The 18,354-nt window shown below is 38.0% G+C and overlaps 1 protein-coding gene across 1 annotated transcript; it reads left to right on the top strand.

Moving 5' to 3' along the window:
* Positions 1–1,242: 1,242 nt before the first annotated feature.
* Positions 1,243–17,830, top strand: EIF4E (eukaryotic translation initiation factor 4E). Its single transcript, XM_063310823.1, has 7 exons — positions 1,243–1,304; positions 5,625–5,731; positions 9,843–9,938; positions 10,484–10,547; positions 11,057–11,170; positions 14,185–14,324; positions 16,765–17,830. The coding sequence occupies exons 1-7, from the start codon at positions 1,287–1,289 to the stop codon at positions 16,877–16,879; spliced, it is 654 nt and encodes a 217-aa protein (XP_063166893.1). The 5' UTR covers positions 1,243–1,286; the 3' UTR covers positions 16,880–17,830.
* Positions 17,831–18,354: the final 524 nt, after the last annotated feature.

Here is an 18,354-nt window from a genome sequence, read left to right on the forward strand (position 1 = left end):
ATTCAGATTGTTTTTCCTTTCTGACAAGAATCATTAAATCCATTTTAAAACAAATTATCTTCAATTGTGTACAGAACGCCTTGTCTGAGTGATAAGCTCTTTTCTTCAAAGTGTTTATTGTAGAAGTCTCTTGGCCTGTTGCTTTCTGGATGTATTTGGTTTCAGCTTCCATCATCCCCCAACCAGCATGTCAAAAAATCAGGAGCCTGCTTGCACTTTTTCTAACAAAATGTAATAAAATGTGTTAGTTGGAAAAGGTGCTGCCACACTCCTCCTGATTTCTGCCACCATAGACCAGTGTCTCTCCACCTTGGCAACTTGAAGATGTGTGGACGTCAACTATCAGAATTCTGGGAGTTGAAGTCCACACATCTTCAAACCACGGTAGTGAAACACTGCCATAGACTAACTGCAGTTGTTCCTGCAAGTTGAGTTCAGAGGGATGAAGGTCCAACACTTCTCAAGACCAGAAAGTTGGGCAAGAGTGTTAATGAAAGTAGAGAATAAGCAAAAAATTGGGCAGCTGCGCTGGTATTTTGTGTTCCCATTCTGAAAGTGGGAATTTCAAGGAAAAAACCATAGGCAGACTGGCTGGGTAATGTAAGCCCTTCGAAAAACTATCCCTAGGATTTCAGAGTACATCGTCTGCTTCGGGTAGCCTTATTAAGAGCACCGGGCTGCCTGGTAGAATAAGTCATTTGCTGTTATTCTGTACGATGACCATAGGTAGGTGAAAGCAGCAGCACCTGATCGCTCCCTCGCCTTCCCTGACCACCCTCAAATTTTGGATAGGAAGCTGAATGGTGACGCCCGGAGAGATGAGGGGCGGCTTGCATCACACATGCTGACACCCCGTGACAGAAAAGGGGCAGCTGCGCCGTCAGGCCAGGCATCAGCGGCGGGATGCAGAGGTCACACCCGCAGGCTGCACCTGCAATTGCCGCTTTCGGACTCGAGGAGTCACTTTTCCCCGTTCTGAGCAACGTCGTCTCAGCCTGACATGCCTGCCTTTCCCACGTGACTTTCTCTCCTGGAAGGGGAGGTGGGGAGAGGGGGGGAAATCATCCGAGACTACAATTCCCATAAGACACTGCTGCTGCTGCTCCCTCTGGCAGCAGGCACCGACCCTCCCCGCGCTGGGCTTGCGCACGCGCCGAGCCGCCAAAACGGCCGTCGCCTCCACGTGACTCCTCGCCGACCAATCGTTTTCGAACCTGATTTGTTATCCGCCTTCCCCTTTTACCTCTCCCCTCCCCTCAGCGCTTGTGCGATCAGAGCGATCTAAGATGGCGACGGTGGAACCGGTGAGTGTCCTTATTCCCGTTTCCTCCCTTCGTTTTCCCGTCTTCCTCTTTCTTTCCGCCCTCGGCCTTCCACTTAGGCTTCCGAGAAGGTTATGGAAAGGCCGCGCGGCCCTGAAGGGGACAGAGAATCTCTTAGCTAGGAAGCCGAAAGTGGCGGGGGGGGGAGATGGTTGGCGAGGTGGGAGGGCGGCAGACAGCGGCCTGGGAACTTGTGTGTCGCGCGCGCGCATACGGCGAGCGAAAGGCGCCGGCGTGTGCGATGGAGTGCCTTGCGGGAGGAGGATGGGAAGACCTGGGAGGCCAGGGAGGGGGGCTCCGAGCTCGTGAGGCGAGCGGCCAGGATTGTGCCGTCACAGTTTGGGCGGGGGCGTTGAGGGGCGACGGGGAGGGGTCGTGTGACGGGTGAGGTGGAGAGAGAGGAAGGCCGAAGACGGCCGGCGTGAGCAGGGAGAGGAGAAATCACCACGAGAGAGGAGGCGGAGCTCAGTCGGACTCTGGGCCCCCATTCTGGACTTAACTTCTCTCTATTCCGTCGTGCCAGCTCGCGGATCGCGCCGCTTATGCCGGCCTGTTTCTCCTTCCTTGTCTTCCCGCGCCTGCCAGACACAGAGTGCCCAAACACCGGTGGAGAATCACTCCCTCCACCGCCCCCATCCCTGATCTCCGTGGTTCCTCTCAATGCTGTCTCAGCGCCCGTTTGTTTCTTCTCGGGTGGCACCGTCCTGTGGATTTAAGCTGTGCCTCCGAACCAGGCGACAAAAATCGCTTTCTTTCAGATCCTTGGCCTAATTTGTTTCCATTCGCTTTTTTGCTCTGTATTTCCCAAGAAAAGTGTAGTTACGATTGAGCTCCTTAGAACCGGCTAGGAAAACGCTAATTTTTTTTTTCACACCAGCATAATTTGGGGGGGGGGATCTGAACATTTGGGGTCCTGATTGTTTCATTGTAACTCAGGCTTCACCTTTTCCATAAAGAAGGTTGTCTCTGATTCAGGCCTTCTTCATACAATTGTCCTATGCTTGAATAGACGTTTGTTCCTCTTTTCCTCCAAGCTGTGCAGAATTTTTAAGGCCAAACATCGCTTTCAGATATTAATTTATTAAACAAAAAGGTGCCCCTCGCCCCCCCCCCTGCAACTTACCATACCGTGAGTTGACCGGTGAACTACAAAAGTAAGGGTTGAGATGCAATGGAAGATGACAGTAGTAATATTGTGCAGGGGAAAATAACTGGCATTGAACCAAGTGAACTGCAGTTGTCACTGACACTTTAGGTAGTGGCAAGTTAAACACTCAAGTTGGCTTAGCGGTATTTCACTGTACATTCAGAAGGATTGAAATTTGCCAGGATATAGCATGCATGTACTATGCCCCTCTGCATCTGGTTATAAAAAATGTCATCTCTCATTTTCAAGAGTAGGCACAATTTACAATTTACATCTCTAATTTTTGTAAGTGTTATCAGCTTCCAAAGCAAATAGGAAAAAAAGTGTATGTATACAGGAGACTTCTATGAAAGAATTAGAGTTTAAAAACTTTGAATCATCATGATTGAAAGCCATTCTGGGTTATGTAGTTCAGTAAAGGTAAGCTGACATTTTGAATACCTGCATCTATGTTATTTTAATTTTATTTACTCACTTGAAAGACAGGCTTATTAAATATATAACATGAAAAAGATATTGAACATTCATGTAGTTTTGTTATAATATGGGAATGAACCTCAAAACACTCAACTGCCAGCAAAATCAGTGAGGTCAAAGCAGATATATTTAGTTCAGAAGTTTTATTGTATGTAGAAATTGTAGCTGACACCATGATTTTTCTTTTCTTAAAAAGAATTTATTAAAGTAAATTTACAAGCTTCTTTACAATTTGATAGGATTAAGTATGAAATGCTGAGTTTAGTTTTCAGATGATCCACAAGTATGCATAAGCATTAATTTCATTCCTGTTTAGCTTGGAAGTTAAAGGATGACAAGTCTATTTTGTTGGTTGTTGAAAGATTTCCTTCACCTAAGATATAATTATATCTTATAATTGCAGCTAAGAGAACAGGTAATAAAATGAAAGTTACATATTTAATCAGTCCCTGTACAGGTAATATCAAATGGTTCTCTTTTTGTTTGCTAGTTTTAACTAACATAGATTTGTACACCATCTGTTAGATGACTGATACTACTGTATCTCCAGATAGTCTGGCACACAGAATATACAGATTAAATCTTCATAATTAGCTTCATTTCTCATAGGACTTTTCATTTGCAAATAGTGCTTTTGTATCTGGATCAGGATTTTTAGCCTTGTTAGGGGGCAGGAAACAGCTTTGTCAGTTTCTAAGAACTGACACCTTGGATCCCAATAATGACCTGACCCATGCACAGTTGAAATAAGCAGAATTCAGATTTATTGAGAGTAGTGTACAGATCAAGAGAAAAGCTGTGATTAAAGATTCCTGCCTAACTACCTAATTAAAACTTACCCAACACCCCACTCCCCCCTTACATCTCTTCCCACCTAATTCCAACCATCAGCCATACCAAGCGCAGATGTCTCTGGCAGTATGACCTTGACTTCCCCTCCTTAACCCAAACAGAATAGTTTCACACTCCTTGGTGTTCCCCCTCTCCTCTGTTCTTGATACGCGTTGACTCATCATGGCAGACACGATCAGACGATTCATCAGTCATTTGATTGTGGAGTCTGACACAGTTTCTTCCCAGATTTTATAGATGTAATTCTAAAAATTGGCAGGAATATACCATTTTATGTGGCAGTACAGATGTCTTCATTGTAGGTAGTCCTTGGTTAATGACCACTCATTCAGCGACCGTTTGAACTTACGATGGTGCTGAACTAGTGGTTCTTACAGCCAGTCCTTGAAGTTCTGGCTGTCCCAGCACCCTCACTGTCGTGTGATCGCAATCTGGGCTCTTGGCAACAGCTCACATTTACGACGGTTGCAGCATCCCAGTCACGTGATCACCATTTGCAACCTTCCCAGCCGGCTTCTCTCAGTGGGGAAGCCGGCAGGGAACATTGCAAGTTGCTTGGGTAAGTCTCTTGCTCCTGGCAGCAGCCACCCCAAGCCTCGCGCGCCCTCCCCTGCCCAGGGGCAGCTACCCCAAGCCTCACTGCACTCGCACTGCACTGGTCACTCACACACCCTCCCCGCAGCAGCTATCCCGAGCCTTACGCTCACGCTGCACTGCACCCCCACACACCCTCCCCCGCCCTGCAACAGCCACTTGCCTGCCTGCTGGCCTGCTTGCAAACCACCTGGGATTTGCAACTTCCTGCTAGCTTTCCCACTTATTGGAAGCCAGTGGGAAGTTGTGAGGGGATCCTCACTTAATGACCCATGAACCTTGCTAAATGATGGGAATGGGGATTGCTGGGATTGCTGTAACTAAGTGATGTGGTCACATGATTTCGTGCTTTACAACCGCATCACTTAACAATGGAAATTCCAGTCCCAATTACCATTGTTAACCAAGGACTACCTGCAGTTTGGATCCAGACAAAGTAGTTTGTACCTAATCCTGCTGAAATCAGTAGTACCTAAGTTAGTCATAACATTTAACACTGATTTTTTTGAGATCTTAACGTAACTACTTTCATCTGCAACTGTCCCATTATTTTTTGTTTTTCATACTGTCTGTCCATAATTTATGAAGTTTGCAATAAATAATGTTTGTACATATTTCCTAATCAAATGTACTACAGTATTACAATTGAGAGTGGCTCGATAGTATCTAAATTTTATTCTATCATATGTTTTACTATTACAAATCTTAATGAAATATGTAGAAAGACAAGTGGGCGAGAAAATTGCTACATAAACTTAGCTGTTTACAGTGTAGTAAAATTAGCAATAATTCAAAATATATGTTGATGGGTACCATTATTTGGAATTTTATTGCCCTTTTTATCTGAACCATACATTTGGTGTATGCGTAGGGTTTCTGGTAATGAATCACTTTTAATAGCATGTGCATTGAGAACTGCATTAAGAAAAATAACATTTTGCTAAATTTGCACACATTTGATAATACAGTCCTGAGTGGAAAAATTGATTATATCTTTTTGTTCCAGTTGCAATTGTCTGAGAAGACTCCTGAGGACTACACATAAAGTTTAGTTCTAATTGTTCTAGAATGCCTATATGTGGAAAACTATATCGACGTATTCATATTAAAAGGATTGGCAAATGTTAATCGCAGAATATTTGGACACAGTGGTTATCTTTCAAAAAAACCTTTATATATAATATTTTATCCTTTATAAAGAAGCAAGTTAATCGTTTATTTTGTTTATATAGGAAACCATTTCTAACCCTCAGACTTCAGAAGAAGAGAAAACTGAGACATCAGCAAGTCAGGAGATAGTGAGTCCTGAAACATATGTTAAGCATCCATTACAGAACAGGTGGGGCATGTTTCCTTTAAATTGTGTAATAGTGTGTTCCAAAACAGAATCAGCTAGGCATTTTGGAATGAAATTAGTTTTAAAAATGCAGAATACATATCCATAAACATCCTCCTTTTTAAAATAAAAGTTGGGAAATATTTGTCTTTTATCTTAAATTACTTTAAGGTCCTTTGTGATAAATTCTGAAATGTTATATAATGGGTATTCTCTTTATGTTTCAAGAGATTGCAGTTGAAAATCTGCTACCTTTACAAACTTCATAACAAGGTTCTAAATAACTAACTTTGTTGTGATTTTAAACTGGAATGTATAACATACTAACCTGTCATACATTTCATACTGTGATCTTTTTAGCATAACAATTTGAAATGCACCGTTGACAGATAATAAGTTCTTGATTTAAACAGGAGTTAATTGTTCTAGCCAGTGTACGTTTCAGCCAAATTGCACTTTGTGCTACAGATAGTATTTGATACAATCTCCCTATTCAGAATCTTAAAGGATTTGGGTTTCTTCCCAGGATGTTACTTTTCAGTGTAATTTAAATATTTGCTCTAACTTTTCCTTGTCATCTTAATAGCTGTAGGATGTGGTTGAGGACTGTCAGTACTTTTAGGATTTAGTTGAAAGGACATAGCCTGTTAGTCTCAAAATACTTACAAAAATTTTCAGTGAATGCTAATGTGATAGATAGGAAAAACACTTAAGCCCTGGGGAATAATCATACTGATTTTATCTAATTTTAATTAAAATAAAGACATACATTTGTTTTTCCTTTCTCTGTTCAGTTTTTGGAGTACAACTTTCCACATACAACTCAAGGCCTTAAAACAGCTCTTTATCTGAAAGAAGTTGCACATGCCTGTTTTGATTAACATGTCTAACTCCTGTTTTCTGTCTGTTTAGAAATGTAAATGCAATCTTGAGCTACCATACAAGCCACTGAAGAAATTCAGTGTATGTTTCTTTCAAAATGGAGTTTCTGAAATGGTATTTAGCACCAGCAATATAAAACTGCATAAATAATTTAAGGAAATAGTCTTAAAAATCTTCTAAACCATTATTACAGTAAACCACAGTACTACTAGTTAAATGTTTATATCAATTATATATGATGGCTTTTAATTCTTTAGAAGGAATTCTTTTTCAGTTTCTAGCTAGAATGATTTATCAGCAGTAATCCTTCCAAAATTGTATGACATCCTTCAACCTGCAATGTTAATCTCAGCTGAAGACCCATTTCTGAAAATAAGTACACTCACTCTCTCTGGGTGTGCATTTCCCTGCTTAATTTTCTTTCTTTCTTTTTCTTTCTGTCTTTCTTTCATTCATCATTCATTCATTCATTCATTCATTCATTGGGTTTATAGGGCCACCCAACTCAAACAGGGTGACTCTCTGCAGGGCACTGTTATTTTTACTAGCATTTACAAATACATCTATACAAAACCGCCCAGGGTTCATCTTTTCAGGGGAGATGGGCGGTGATAGAAATGTGAAAAATAAATAAATAAAATAAAATCTGTATGAAAATATACTTTCACTTTTTCAAACAGGAGAAATACTTCATCTGACTCAATATACTGTAGCTAAAGCAACTTTCCAATGCTGCATTAAAGTTTAGGATATGGAAAACAATAGTTCATCTTTAGAATATTTTGTTTTTTCTTAGAATATTTGGGTTTTTTCCTTGAAAATGGAACTGTTTCCTCTTCTGAAAGATACATTTCCAGAAATACATAAACCTTGAAGGTTTCAGGGGATACCTTTTGAGAAACAAATGTCTTAGTTCTACATGTAACTGCAATATCTTATATATTGTTCACAGTATTTATGGAATAATATACAGTGCCCCTTTGATTTTTCAAAACTGAAATATGTTTATACTTTATTGGTAGAATATGGTACATTCATGTTTGTGAATTGTCATATTTAGTTATCTGTTTTCATTTCAGGTCTTCCATATTTTTTGCAAGAAAATGATTTAAAGTACAGCCTGAGTAGATCAATAGCCAGAATTGAAGTTTGTTCTCAATATTAGCTACTACATAAATATTTCTGAGATGGCCAAAATTAGGGAATGAAGGCAACAATCCTTCCCATTGGCCAATGTTTCTCCAAGCATGTAGTAGATTGGCAGTGAGCAATATATGAATTTAAAATTGTTGATATTATATGGAGACAGTTGTATAGTAGTTTTTTTAAAGGAACATAGCATGCTTTTAGCTTAAAATTTGAATTATCTTGAAATGTATTTTTGAGTGTTTTTGAATGTTCGTTTTTCATTTATGTGCTAACCCATTGCAAAAAAAATATGCAGAAATAGAATATTTTTTCTAATGGGCTATTACCTGCATTTTTTAAAAGGAAGTATATGAATAGGTGGCATTTTAGCTGTTAATCATCCAATTCTGTATTATAGCCTGCTTTTGCCATTTTCCATTTCTGTTTGCTGAATAGGTTCATGATTATTAGTTAGATATATTGGTGATAGGTGGTAGTTGATAGAAACAGTTGCAAAGTCATGATTTTTTAATTTTGTGTATTTATGGTATTAGGCCAATAAAACGTAGGCACAAAATTTAAAATTCAGCCCCCTCCAAACCTGAAACAATAATGAGGGTATCAGCTACCTTTTGCAAGCCATAGCTAGTGGGAGAAACTTGGTAACAATCAGTTTTATGATATGATTGCCAGATGGCATAGGTGGTACAATGGGTAGTGTAATAATATATCGGTTACTAACTTAACCTCTTCGTCTGAGCATACATGCAGTAATTGTATGGGAAACTAGTATTTTTGCCTACTAGACAACCCGTGACCTGTTGGGTCACTGTTTCAAGAGATATTTCCTGACCGTATTCTTCAATGTCTTCAACAGTGGCAGAACTTCTAATGTACTGTCTTCACTGGAAAAGTTCTTTAAAATTCAGGGAGATATTCAGAGATGTATCTGCCTTGAAAATAGCCCATGTCATTCATATTGGACTATTTTGCACAGTCAAACATCAGGAGTTGACTTCTTGTTTTATGACATTTTGTATTATGTCATAAAATGTTTTATAAATTTTGCCAAATTTCAATTCCATGGGAGTCATGGGTCCCGGATTTTGATGCATTCTGTAAGTTAGCCCATTTGAGGTACCTTGGTTCAAAAATTATTGCCATGCGATGCACCATTTCACCCAGTTAAAGATTACAAAGTACAAACAGACACAAGAGTTTTATTAGTATATAGGTAGTTTCCATAAAAGGTAGTGCATCAATTCAAGCCAAAAAAAATTTTTTTTTTAATCTATGTGGAAGGTATTACAGAAATAACTAGGAATTGTCCATGGAGAACCTGCAATCACACCGTAACAAGTGTGGATGATTTTAGCTCTTCTTTATTATTGATATCCTTAGTGATCTTATGGTTTCAATACTAAAAAAACTACAGTATCACAATTCTAAGATTCTTGGATTAGTGAAATTATAATTTCATGTATTTTATTTCCTTACAGATGAAACAGCAAAATGATTTTGCCTGGAGTAAAATTTCTATCTAAAAAGTGGATGAATCAGCTGATTAATCAATTGTTAATCAATAATTAATAATGTACCAAATTTAGTTCCTCTTCAGAACAACTGAATGTTATATTTTTCTTTTAAAGAGGGAGATGGTATAAGTAATTCTAGTTTCTGAATCAGATTAATTGATTCATTTGGCAGCTAGCTGTAAGTGCCACTGAAGGCTTATGAGTTATTTAAGGTCATGTTTCAAATTATATCGTTCAAACTGATTTCCTTAGGATCCATTTCCAGCAAGTGGAAATTTGAGAAAAGAGGGGTAATTCAATTTTTGTTTGGGCTTAAGCAGTCATTATGTAAACATAGGCATGGCTTCAGGTTTCCTCCTATAGCTGAATTGTTGACATCTAGAGCCTCCATTGTGTACCCAGTTGTTTAGTAGCTTTGAACATTAAACCTGTATACTTTTTTTTATACTCTTGGTCTGTATTTTCCTTTCCAAATTTCTTATATATGTTATGATTTTAATTCCTGCCTTTTAAAATAAATATTAATTGTATATTGTATGCCAACATGAAGTTGTTGTTGTTTCCCCCAGGTGGGCACTTTGGTTCTTTAAAAATGACAAAAGTAAAACCTGGCAAGCAAATCTTCGTCTGATCTCGAAGTTTGATACTGTTGAAGATTTTTGGGCGTAAGTGAAATTATAAATATGACTTGAAACTTGATTGGTTTATTTTTCCTCTCTTCTGTTTGTTATTGAGGATTATATATGAGGAAATAGAGAAGAATAAGTTGAATGAAAGGGAATATTCAAAGAAAAAATGAAATGAATTTGAATTTGTCTTGACTTTTATAATGAACATTTAGATTTAAGTTTGGGAAAGCAGAAGGCATTAAATATTTTTGCTTGCTATGATTGTAGTAAAAAGTGGTTGAAAGAAATATAGGCACCTAGGAAACTGCAAGCAACCAGCTCTTGTCAAGTATTAGGAATACCTGTGAGCTGTATTCTCAAGTTCTGTGATGATGGCAGTGTTGAGTTAATTTTTGAAGTAATTATTGTATGACTTTACTATTTTTTCTTTTAATAATTTGTGCTATTGAGAATTCATATTGAAAGCTTAACCCTCAAATTTAAGATAATATATGTGTTTTTAGACATTTGAGTATCTGTAATCTTTAATGTTTGTGATAATTCACTTCATTCATTGTACTTATTATATTTTTCCTGAATAGGCTATATAACCATATCCAGCTCTCTAGTAATTTAATGCCTGGTTGCGATTACTCACTCTTTAAGGTATGCAGAATAAACTTTTGAGTCTATTTCATCTTGTTAGGCAGTTTTGGAGGGTAATCTGCTAACTAAAAGACTTTAAAGGATATATTAAGGAGGCTTCATACAGAGTTTATTATTGGTTTTAGTTTCTGTATGTACATAGTGGGATTTCTGTGTTAGGATACATGTTAATATTATAATGATATTCTCAAGAAAAGGTGAGGCTAAACATATGAGCAACATTTATTTAAATGTTGCTAATCTTGTCTTTCCCATTTTATCACTCACTGCCTCTGTTTTCATAGTATTGTAAATAAAAATGCTTAATCTAGTTAGTCCTCAATTTCCATTTCTCTGTCAGAAGGAAAATATTTTTGTGAACTGGCTCATATATTGATTTTTTTTAAAGCAACATTGTTTCATGCATGACTAAAATTTTAGTAACATAAACAAATTCCAAATATTTAAAAATAAATTGTGTTAAATACACATGTGGATATTGTGTTTTATAATCGAACTGCACTTTTTAGGATGGTATTGAACCCATGTGGGAAGATGAGAAGAATAAACGAGGAGGGCGATGGCTAATTACACTAAACAAGCAGCAGAGACGAAGTGATCTTGATCGCTTCTGGCTAGAGACAGTAAGTGATTTTTGTCTGTGTGTGGTGCTTGTTTTGATCATATTTAAGAGAAGAGTTCTTTTTTCCCAATTTCTAAAGGGAAAAGACAATGTACAAAATCCATACAGATAATTAATTGATCATGGTTAGACCATTATTACATCAGGGTGTTCTTGGCATTGAATGTTCTTATTGGGTGGAGGCCTGTTAAACAATTGGTTTTGGAGACTTGTGAATCCTCCTAGATTCTGGAATTTGGTTCAAGAGATGTGTTAGAAATAATTTTCATGTTCTCTTGGATGGATTGCCATCATGTCATATTGATCATCCCAAATATACAGCAGAGCTCGCAGTCACAAAACTAATGTCATTGCAGTTACAATCAATCTAAGGAGAATGCTGGGGCTTGTTTTAGAAACCTAGTAGGTGAAAGTTTCATATCCCTGATATACAGTGTATTTGTAAGTGTATAAAGTATATTGTAGGCCTGTGAGGTGTCAGTGACCAGTAGGAAAGCATGGAGATCATGAGTTCTTGAATTCTCTCCTGTTGCTTAGAACAGTACTCCTTGGGTCACTTCACAAGAAGTGAAGTTTAGAGCGGAGGAGTTGGCCACATCCTGGTGTGAAAGCCTTACACCTCACCAGGCTCCAATTTTGGTGGCCCACACTGTGTAAAGATGTAGAGGCTTATGTATCTACTTGTCCTCTTGTGTTAAGCGAGGACTACCTGTATTTCTGAGTTGCTGCTCAATTGCTTCTCCCATAAGGAAACATTGGGTGGTTTGGTGGGGAGGGACGTGTTTTTTCTGCTGCCACAGCCAGATCTTGCCCATTTTCAAACTCGGTCTTTCTTTTTCTATCATCTTTCCCAACAAAATTAGTTCCGTTTTGTTCAGTTTTCAGGGAGTTATTCTGCTATTGGCTAAACAGAGAGAGTCCCAAACCCGTCTACATATTTTTTTTCCCCAAGATTCCTTTACATTGGAAAGAGTAAAAAATATTATTTGTTACCTTCACATCAAAGTGGTAACAGCTTTGCCTGGGTGGCATTGGAATGCCCATATCTGAGATAAATTGTACAGTGGGTGATTTGCAGCCCACTAGTACAATCACTCAGATCAGTGTCTTTGTAGCACTTTGGACCAGGGATATCAATCACCTGTTTCTTGCAATTGGTCAGATTATTTTAACATAGTTTTTCTTGCGTATGTTGACAGCATGCTTAGATTTGTGAAGGCCATTGCATCTTTAGGTCCAAGGAAGTTCTGGCAAGTGAATAGAACTTGGAAAATAAATGCATCATTTCAGGAAGGAAATGTTTCTCCTTTATTAAAGGAGGTGATTATTCATTTGCTTTTGGTGAAATTATCTTTAGATCGGGTGAATTAGTCAATGTTAGGTCATCTATGAATAGCTTTTTACTATACAGTGTGGCAAAGCAGTAATGGCTACCTGTCCCAAAAAATTAAACACTGTTAGTATAAATGTTTCTGGATTATAACTTTCAATCCACCTGAGCTTTACTTCCCATCATGCTATGAGATTGAGTTGGCATTTGTGGCTTTGATGTTTGGAAATAAGCAGGCTTTTATTTAGTTTTCAACTTTGCCTTCATGTATGAAACAAGATTACACCATTTTGATTGGGTGTCTGTAATACTCATGCTAGACTCCTTAGTGTGTTTTTTTTTTTTTTGGTGTGTGCCAGAGAGTACTCATTAGTGAAGCTGACATAATCATCTCCTTATTTATTTATTTATTTATTTATTTATTCATTCATTCATTCATTCATTCATTCATTCATTCATTCATTCATTCATTCATTCAAATTTTGCTACCGCCCATCTCCCCCAAAAGAGGGACTCTGGGCGGTTTACAATAAAATTAAGACTATAATGACAGACAATTAAGATCTTATAAAAACAATTTACAAATATAAAATACAATATAAATAAGTATAAAATCCAAGAGGTTAAAAATTCTGATCAGGTGGGAGGGGGTCTGAGGCACGAGCCAACCCCATGAATGGTTGCCCACCTTCCCACCCCATGCAAGATGGCAGAACCAGGTTTTCAGGGCCCTCCTGAAGGTCGGAAGTGAAGGCCCTGCCTCACCTCTGGGGGCAAGTTGTTCCAAAGGGTGGGGGCAACTGCAGAGAAGGCCCGCTTCCCGGACCCTGCCAGATGGAATTCTCTTATCGACGGGGCCCGTAACATGCCCTCTCTGCCTGACCGGTTGGGGCGGGTCGATGTTGTGGGGATGAGACGGTCCCTCAGGTAGCCTGGCCCCATGCCATTTAGGGCTTTAAAGGTCATAACCAACACCTTGAATTGGACCCGGAAGCAAACTGGCACCCAGTGCAGCTCGCACAGTAAAGGTGTTATATGTGCCAATCTAGGGGCACCAAAAATAACCTGCGCAGCTGCATTCTGGACCAGCTAAAGCTTCCCATACTCTTCAAGGGTAGCCCCATATACCAGGAGCACTCATTTGGAATTTTGACATTGGGTGTCATTAATGTACTGATATTATCCAGCTCTCCATGTCAGTAACTAAACATTCCATAGTTGTCTATTTTTCAAATCAGTATCTAGAAGCTGTGATGGATTAATTGAATTAAAAGTGTGTTAAATTTAAAGCAAAAAAATGATAATGCTGGCCCTCTGGCACAAGTCTTTAAGTCAGCGATGGTGGTAATCTTTTGGTATGGTTATATTAAGATCCAGGGCTATACTTTTTTTTATAAAGATTATCTTTCTTGATGGAAGAAAGGGGATTTTGAGTATAGAAGGGATTCTAAGTCAAATCTTTTGCAATAAGGTACCTTCTACTATAATAGGATCTTTCGTGTAGCAGCTATGAACTGAGAATTTTCTTTCTCAGTAAACTATTGCCAAATGGCAATTTGCTCTGATGGTATATTGAAATTGGTAGAAATTTACATTGTTATATAGTGTTGATTTTTTTGCAAGTGTTCAGTTGTATTTTGTTATTTAGACTGTTTGCTTGTCTATTGTTACCTTCAATTTTGTAGCTGCTGTGCCTTATTGGAGAATCCTTTGATGACTACAGTGATGATGTGTGTGGAGCTGTTGTTAATGTTAGAACCAAGGGGGATAAAATAGCAATATGGACTACTGAATGTGAAAACAGAGATGCTGTTACACATATAGGGTAAGTTAATGTTGTGAAACTTCAGAATAACTACTTTAAAAAACACTGTTTTTGTTTTTTAAAAGAAAGCTTTTGCTTTTATTTTTTATTAGCTGTTTTTTATTGTTTAATTCAGGTATTAAGTTGTGTTCAAATGAAACAGGTCAGCTTTTTAATTTATGAAGCTCATTTATTTCAACACATCAGGATTTTGGGTATAATACTAATCTGTGTTTTATGAAAAAAGCTTCCAGTGACTTTGTTGCCATGCAGGAGAAAAGCTTTTGTTTTGTTTTGTTTTCTTTGGTTACTGTCCAAATTATGGCTGTTTATATTTGAACCCATCTACCTTTTGCAGCAGAATCTTGTACATAATTTGTTTCAGGATTCTCAAGGTGATACGTGAAGTAGCAAATGTGCTTAATAATGTTACATAGCAAATATATATTTGGAGAGCCAGTTTGGTATAGCAGCTAAGGTGCTGGGCTAGAAATCAAGAGACAGTGAATTCTGGTCTTCTCTTAGATATGAAAGCCAGCTGGGTGACTTTGGACCAGTCATTCTCTCTCAGCCCAACTACCTCACAGAGTTGTTGTGTGGGAAAAATAGGTGGGAACATTAAATACATACACTGCATTGAGTTGATAAAAAAAATAAAGGCAGTATAAAAATTAAATAATAGTATTACATTTTATGTCAAAGAGTTTTTTCCAAGTATCTTGTATATTGATACTCCATAAGGTCCATTTACATAAGATGATTAAGTAACAGCCATACTGAATGAACAAACATAGTTGCAATATTATTAGTTGCTTTATATTTCATGTGCCTGTATAAGTGCAGTATAAAACAATTAAATGCAATATCAAAAATTAATGCATTGACTCACTTCAGTCTAATTTAAGATCACAGCTAAGATACGGAGCCTCAGTGTCCTGAACAGTCCTTATCACATTTTAAACAATTGTTAAAACATATCTAATAGAATGCTGCATTAAAAACATATTTTAGTTTCACAAAGGTCCATTAAAAAGAAACATTTTTAGCACCTTTTAAAATTAGTTGATTCCAGAGGACTGGCACAAGATGAGAAAAAACTTTCATCAATGGCATGGCTATTTTAAACATAAGGTGGTACCAGCTGGCCCTTCCTAAACAATTGAATTGAGCACAGGCTTTTAAGTTTCAAGCTGATTTTCCAAGTAACAAAATGTTCCCATGCATAATAACATCAGCAGCTTAAACTGACATTTTTTGCAAATAGCCAAAGTAGAGGTTGCCAATCGAGAGACACAGAGGTAGTTCAGATGTCCCGAACGGTGCAGTTCTGAATCCAAATCAGGGAACAGAGGGAGCTATAAGGTAATTTGGCCAGTAGACGGCTTTAGTAATTCAGACTTGAGACAGTTGGCTTTGCCAGCTGCTTTGCCATCTCTGGTGGGGAGCTGACAGACACTTAGGAACATTAAATTAAAGTTACCAGTTTAGGTAATTTTGTCACTGAGGATTTTAAAGAAAGTCCCCTATCAGTTTGAACTTTGGGTTGCTTACCACTGAGGAGGCTCACAGCTGACAGCCCTAAAAATGAAATGGGGTGGGATGGAAGATAGGAAGGCAGTATTTTTCTGTCAACCTAGTACATAGCCCCAAAGTGCCATAATTAAGATGTAGAAAAACCTGCTAGTTCCCATATGATTCATGAATTTGCAAAAGAGGGAATTTTATCAACTTTGACCATTCTTGTAAATATTAAAGCAAAGGCTTTTGTCTTTCTTTTGCATGTTAAACATCCTAAGTCAAATAAACTGACTAAACAAAACAGTGCTAATGCCATTTTTATTTGAAGATGTAAGCCATCTTGCGCATAGCCTCGTGTGGCACAGGGTGGTAGGCAGCAGTATTGCAACCGAAAACTCTCCCCATGACCTGAGTTCAATCCCAGCCGAAGCTGGATTCCCTCTAAGGTAGCCGGCTCAGGTCAACTCAGCCTTCCATCCTTCCGAGGTCGGTAAAATGAGCACCCAGCTTGCTGGGGAAGGTGACGACTGGGGAAGGCAATGGCAAACCACCCCGCTTTAGTCTGCCTAGAAAATGTCGCAAAAGCGGCATCCCCCCCAAAGGGTCAGACATGACTCGCTGCTTGCACAGGGGACCTTTCACCACTAAGCCATCTTGCAGAGAAACATGGTTTAAGGGAAGTTTAGCACATGATAACCTGCATATGTACTGGAGGTTTACCAGATAACAAGTCCTAAAATTCATTATATGCTATTATGGCTGTTACATGCTTGTGCTAAATGATAAGGTCAAATATGGTGTGAATAGTGGAATGATGTTCGTTCAAACAAAATGTAAAAGCTTCAGATATATTGCATCTGGAGTTTACACAATGAAAACTAAGGTCATGTTTTCTTATGAACAATGCAACTTAAATTTGTATTTTGTGTTTTTAATTTCCCAGGAGAGTATACAAGGAAAGGTTAGGACTTCCTCAAAAGATAGTGATTGGTTATCAGTCCCATGCTGACACAGCTACTAAAAGTGGCTCCACCACTAAAAATAGGTTTGTTGTTTAAGAAGATACCTTCAGAGTATTTCATAGGAGACTGCGTCAAGCAATCGAGATTTGGGAGCTGAACCAAAGCCTCTATAAAAGCAGAGTGGACTGCATTTAAATCTGATTTCCATCTAAATGTTGCTAAATTTGTGAAACTCATTTGCTTTGTCTTGTACTTCTGTTTTCTCCCTCACCCCCACCCCACCCCATTTTTTGGCTGAAGATAACCTTTTCCAATCAAAGAATTTCAGTGCAACGTTTCAGTGCATCGTTTCAGTGCAACCTCAAGGCCATATACATCTCCCTAACCCATTCTCTGATGCTTCTTAAGAAAATAACTATTATATTAAAAAATCCTGAAAACAGTGCCATTTCTACAGGGGAATAAACTACTACTTTTTTCATCTTTGCATTGTATGCAATAACATGTTTTGCTGGTTTGAAAGAAGAGTATGATGCATACATTTTTCTAGCAAATCTTTCTTTATACAGCATGGTCATTGCTGTAATTGATGCTGATGGCTGCTAGATTTAATTTATTTGTTTCCCTTTCTGATAACATTAGTGATATTCTGATTTCAGTTCTTGCTCATGTAACATTGGTGAAGGATCTGGGAATATGACAAAAGGTTTAATAAACATTAATTTTGTGCATTCTATGGTAATTATTTTGTAATATCAAAGCTTTGCTACAAATTTCATGCATTTCAAGTCAAATCAGTGATATGTTTGTGTGATTTCCTGAACATAATTGTGGATTTTTTAAAATGTTAACACCAGAATTACATTCCTTACTAGAAATAGTATTCCTGTTTTTTGTATCTTATGCTGTATTTTAACACTTTGTATTCCTTAGGTTAAATTTTGCTTTGGTTTAAGTACAGCTCAAATAGAAAAGCAGTCCCATTCATATTAAGACAGTGTACAAAACTGTAAATAAAACGTGTACAGTGAATTGTCTTTTAGACAAGTAGATTTGTCCTTTTATTTCATTATACTGAAGTGCTTTGTACTACTTTTGACAAGATAGTGTCTGCTGTGGCTTCTGTTGTAGTGTATATTCCAGAAAAGGTTAAGTCTTAAACTACAGTTGAATTCAAATTCTGGATTTTAATTAGATAGTATTATATTCATATGCAATTGCACTGCTGTGATTATAATTAGAAGTAATATGCTCCATGTATTGCTTTGCTGCCAGGATAGCACATCTAGAACCAAATGGATATCTGAAAGTGGGCCTGCAGCAGCAAAAGGAAAAAAAAACCCCTTTGGGTCTTGCTGAGTTTTGGGGGTAAAAAAGTTAATCACACATTTACAGTGAAATGTTTTTCTGGCACTTAATACAGTTGTTGAGAGAGTGGCAGGTTGAAACTATTAGTTAAGGGAGATACTCTAAAATTAATTTGTCAGTTTCAAGGTGTAAAGTGTGATGGTTGAATGTCATATTGCCTATACTAAGGGATATCTGAGGAAGCCTGGAAGATCCTTAGCTGG

The sequence above is a fragment of the Candoia aspera genome, chromosome 8, assembly GCF_035149785.1.
Source record: "Candoia aspera isolate rCanAsp1 chromosome 8, rCanAsp1.hap2, whole genome shotgun sequence".
In the NCBI taxonomy this organism is placed as follows: Eukaryota; Metazoa; Chordata; class Lepidosauria; order Squamata; family Boidae; genus Candoia; species Candoia aspera.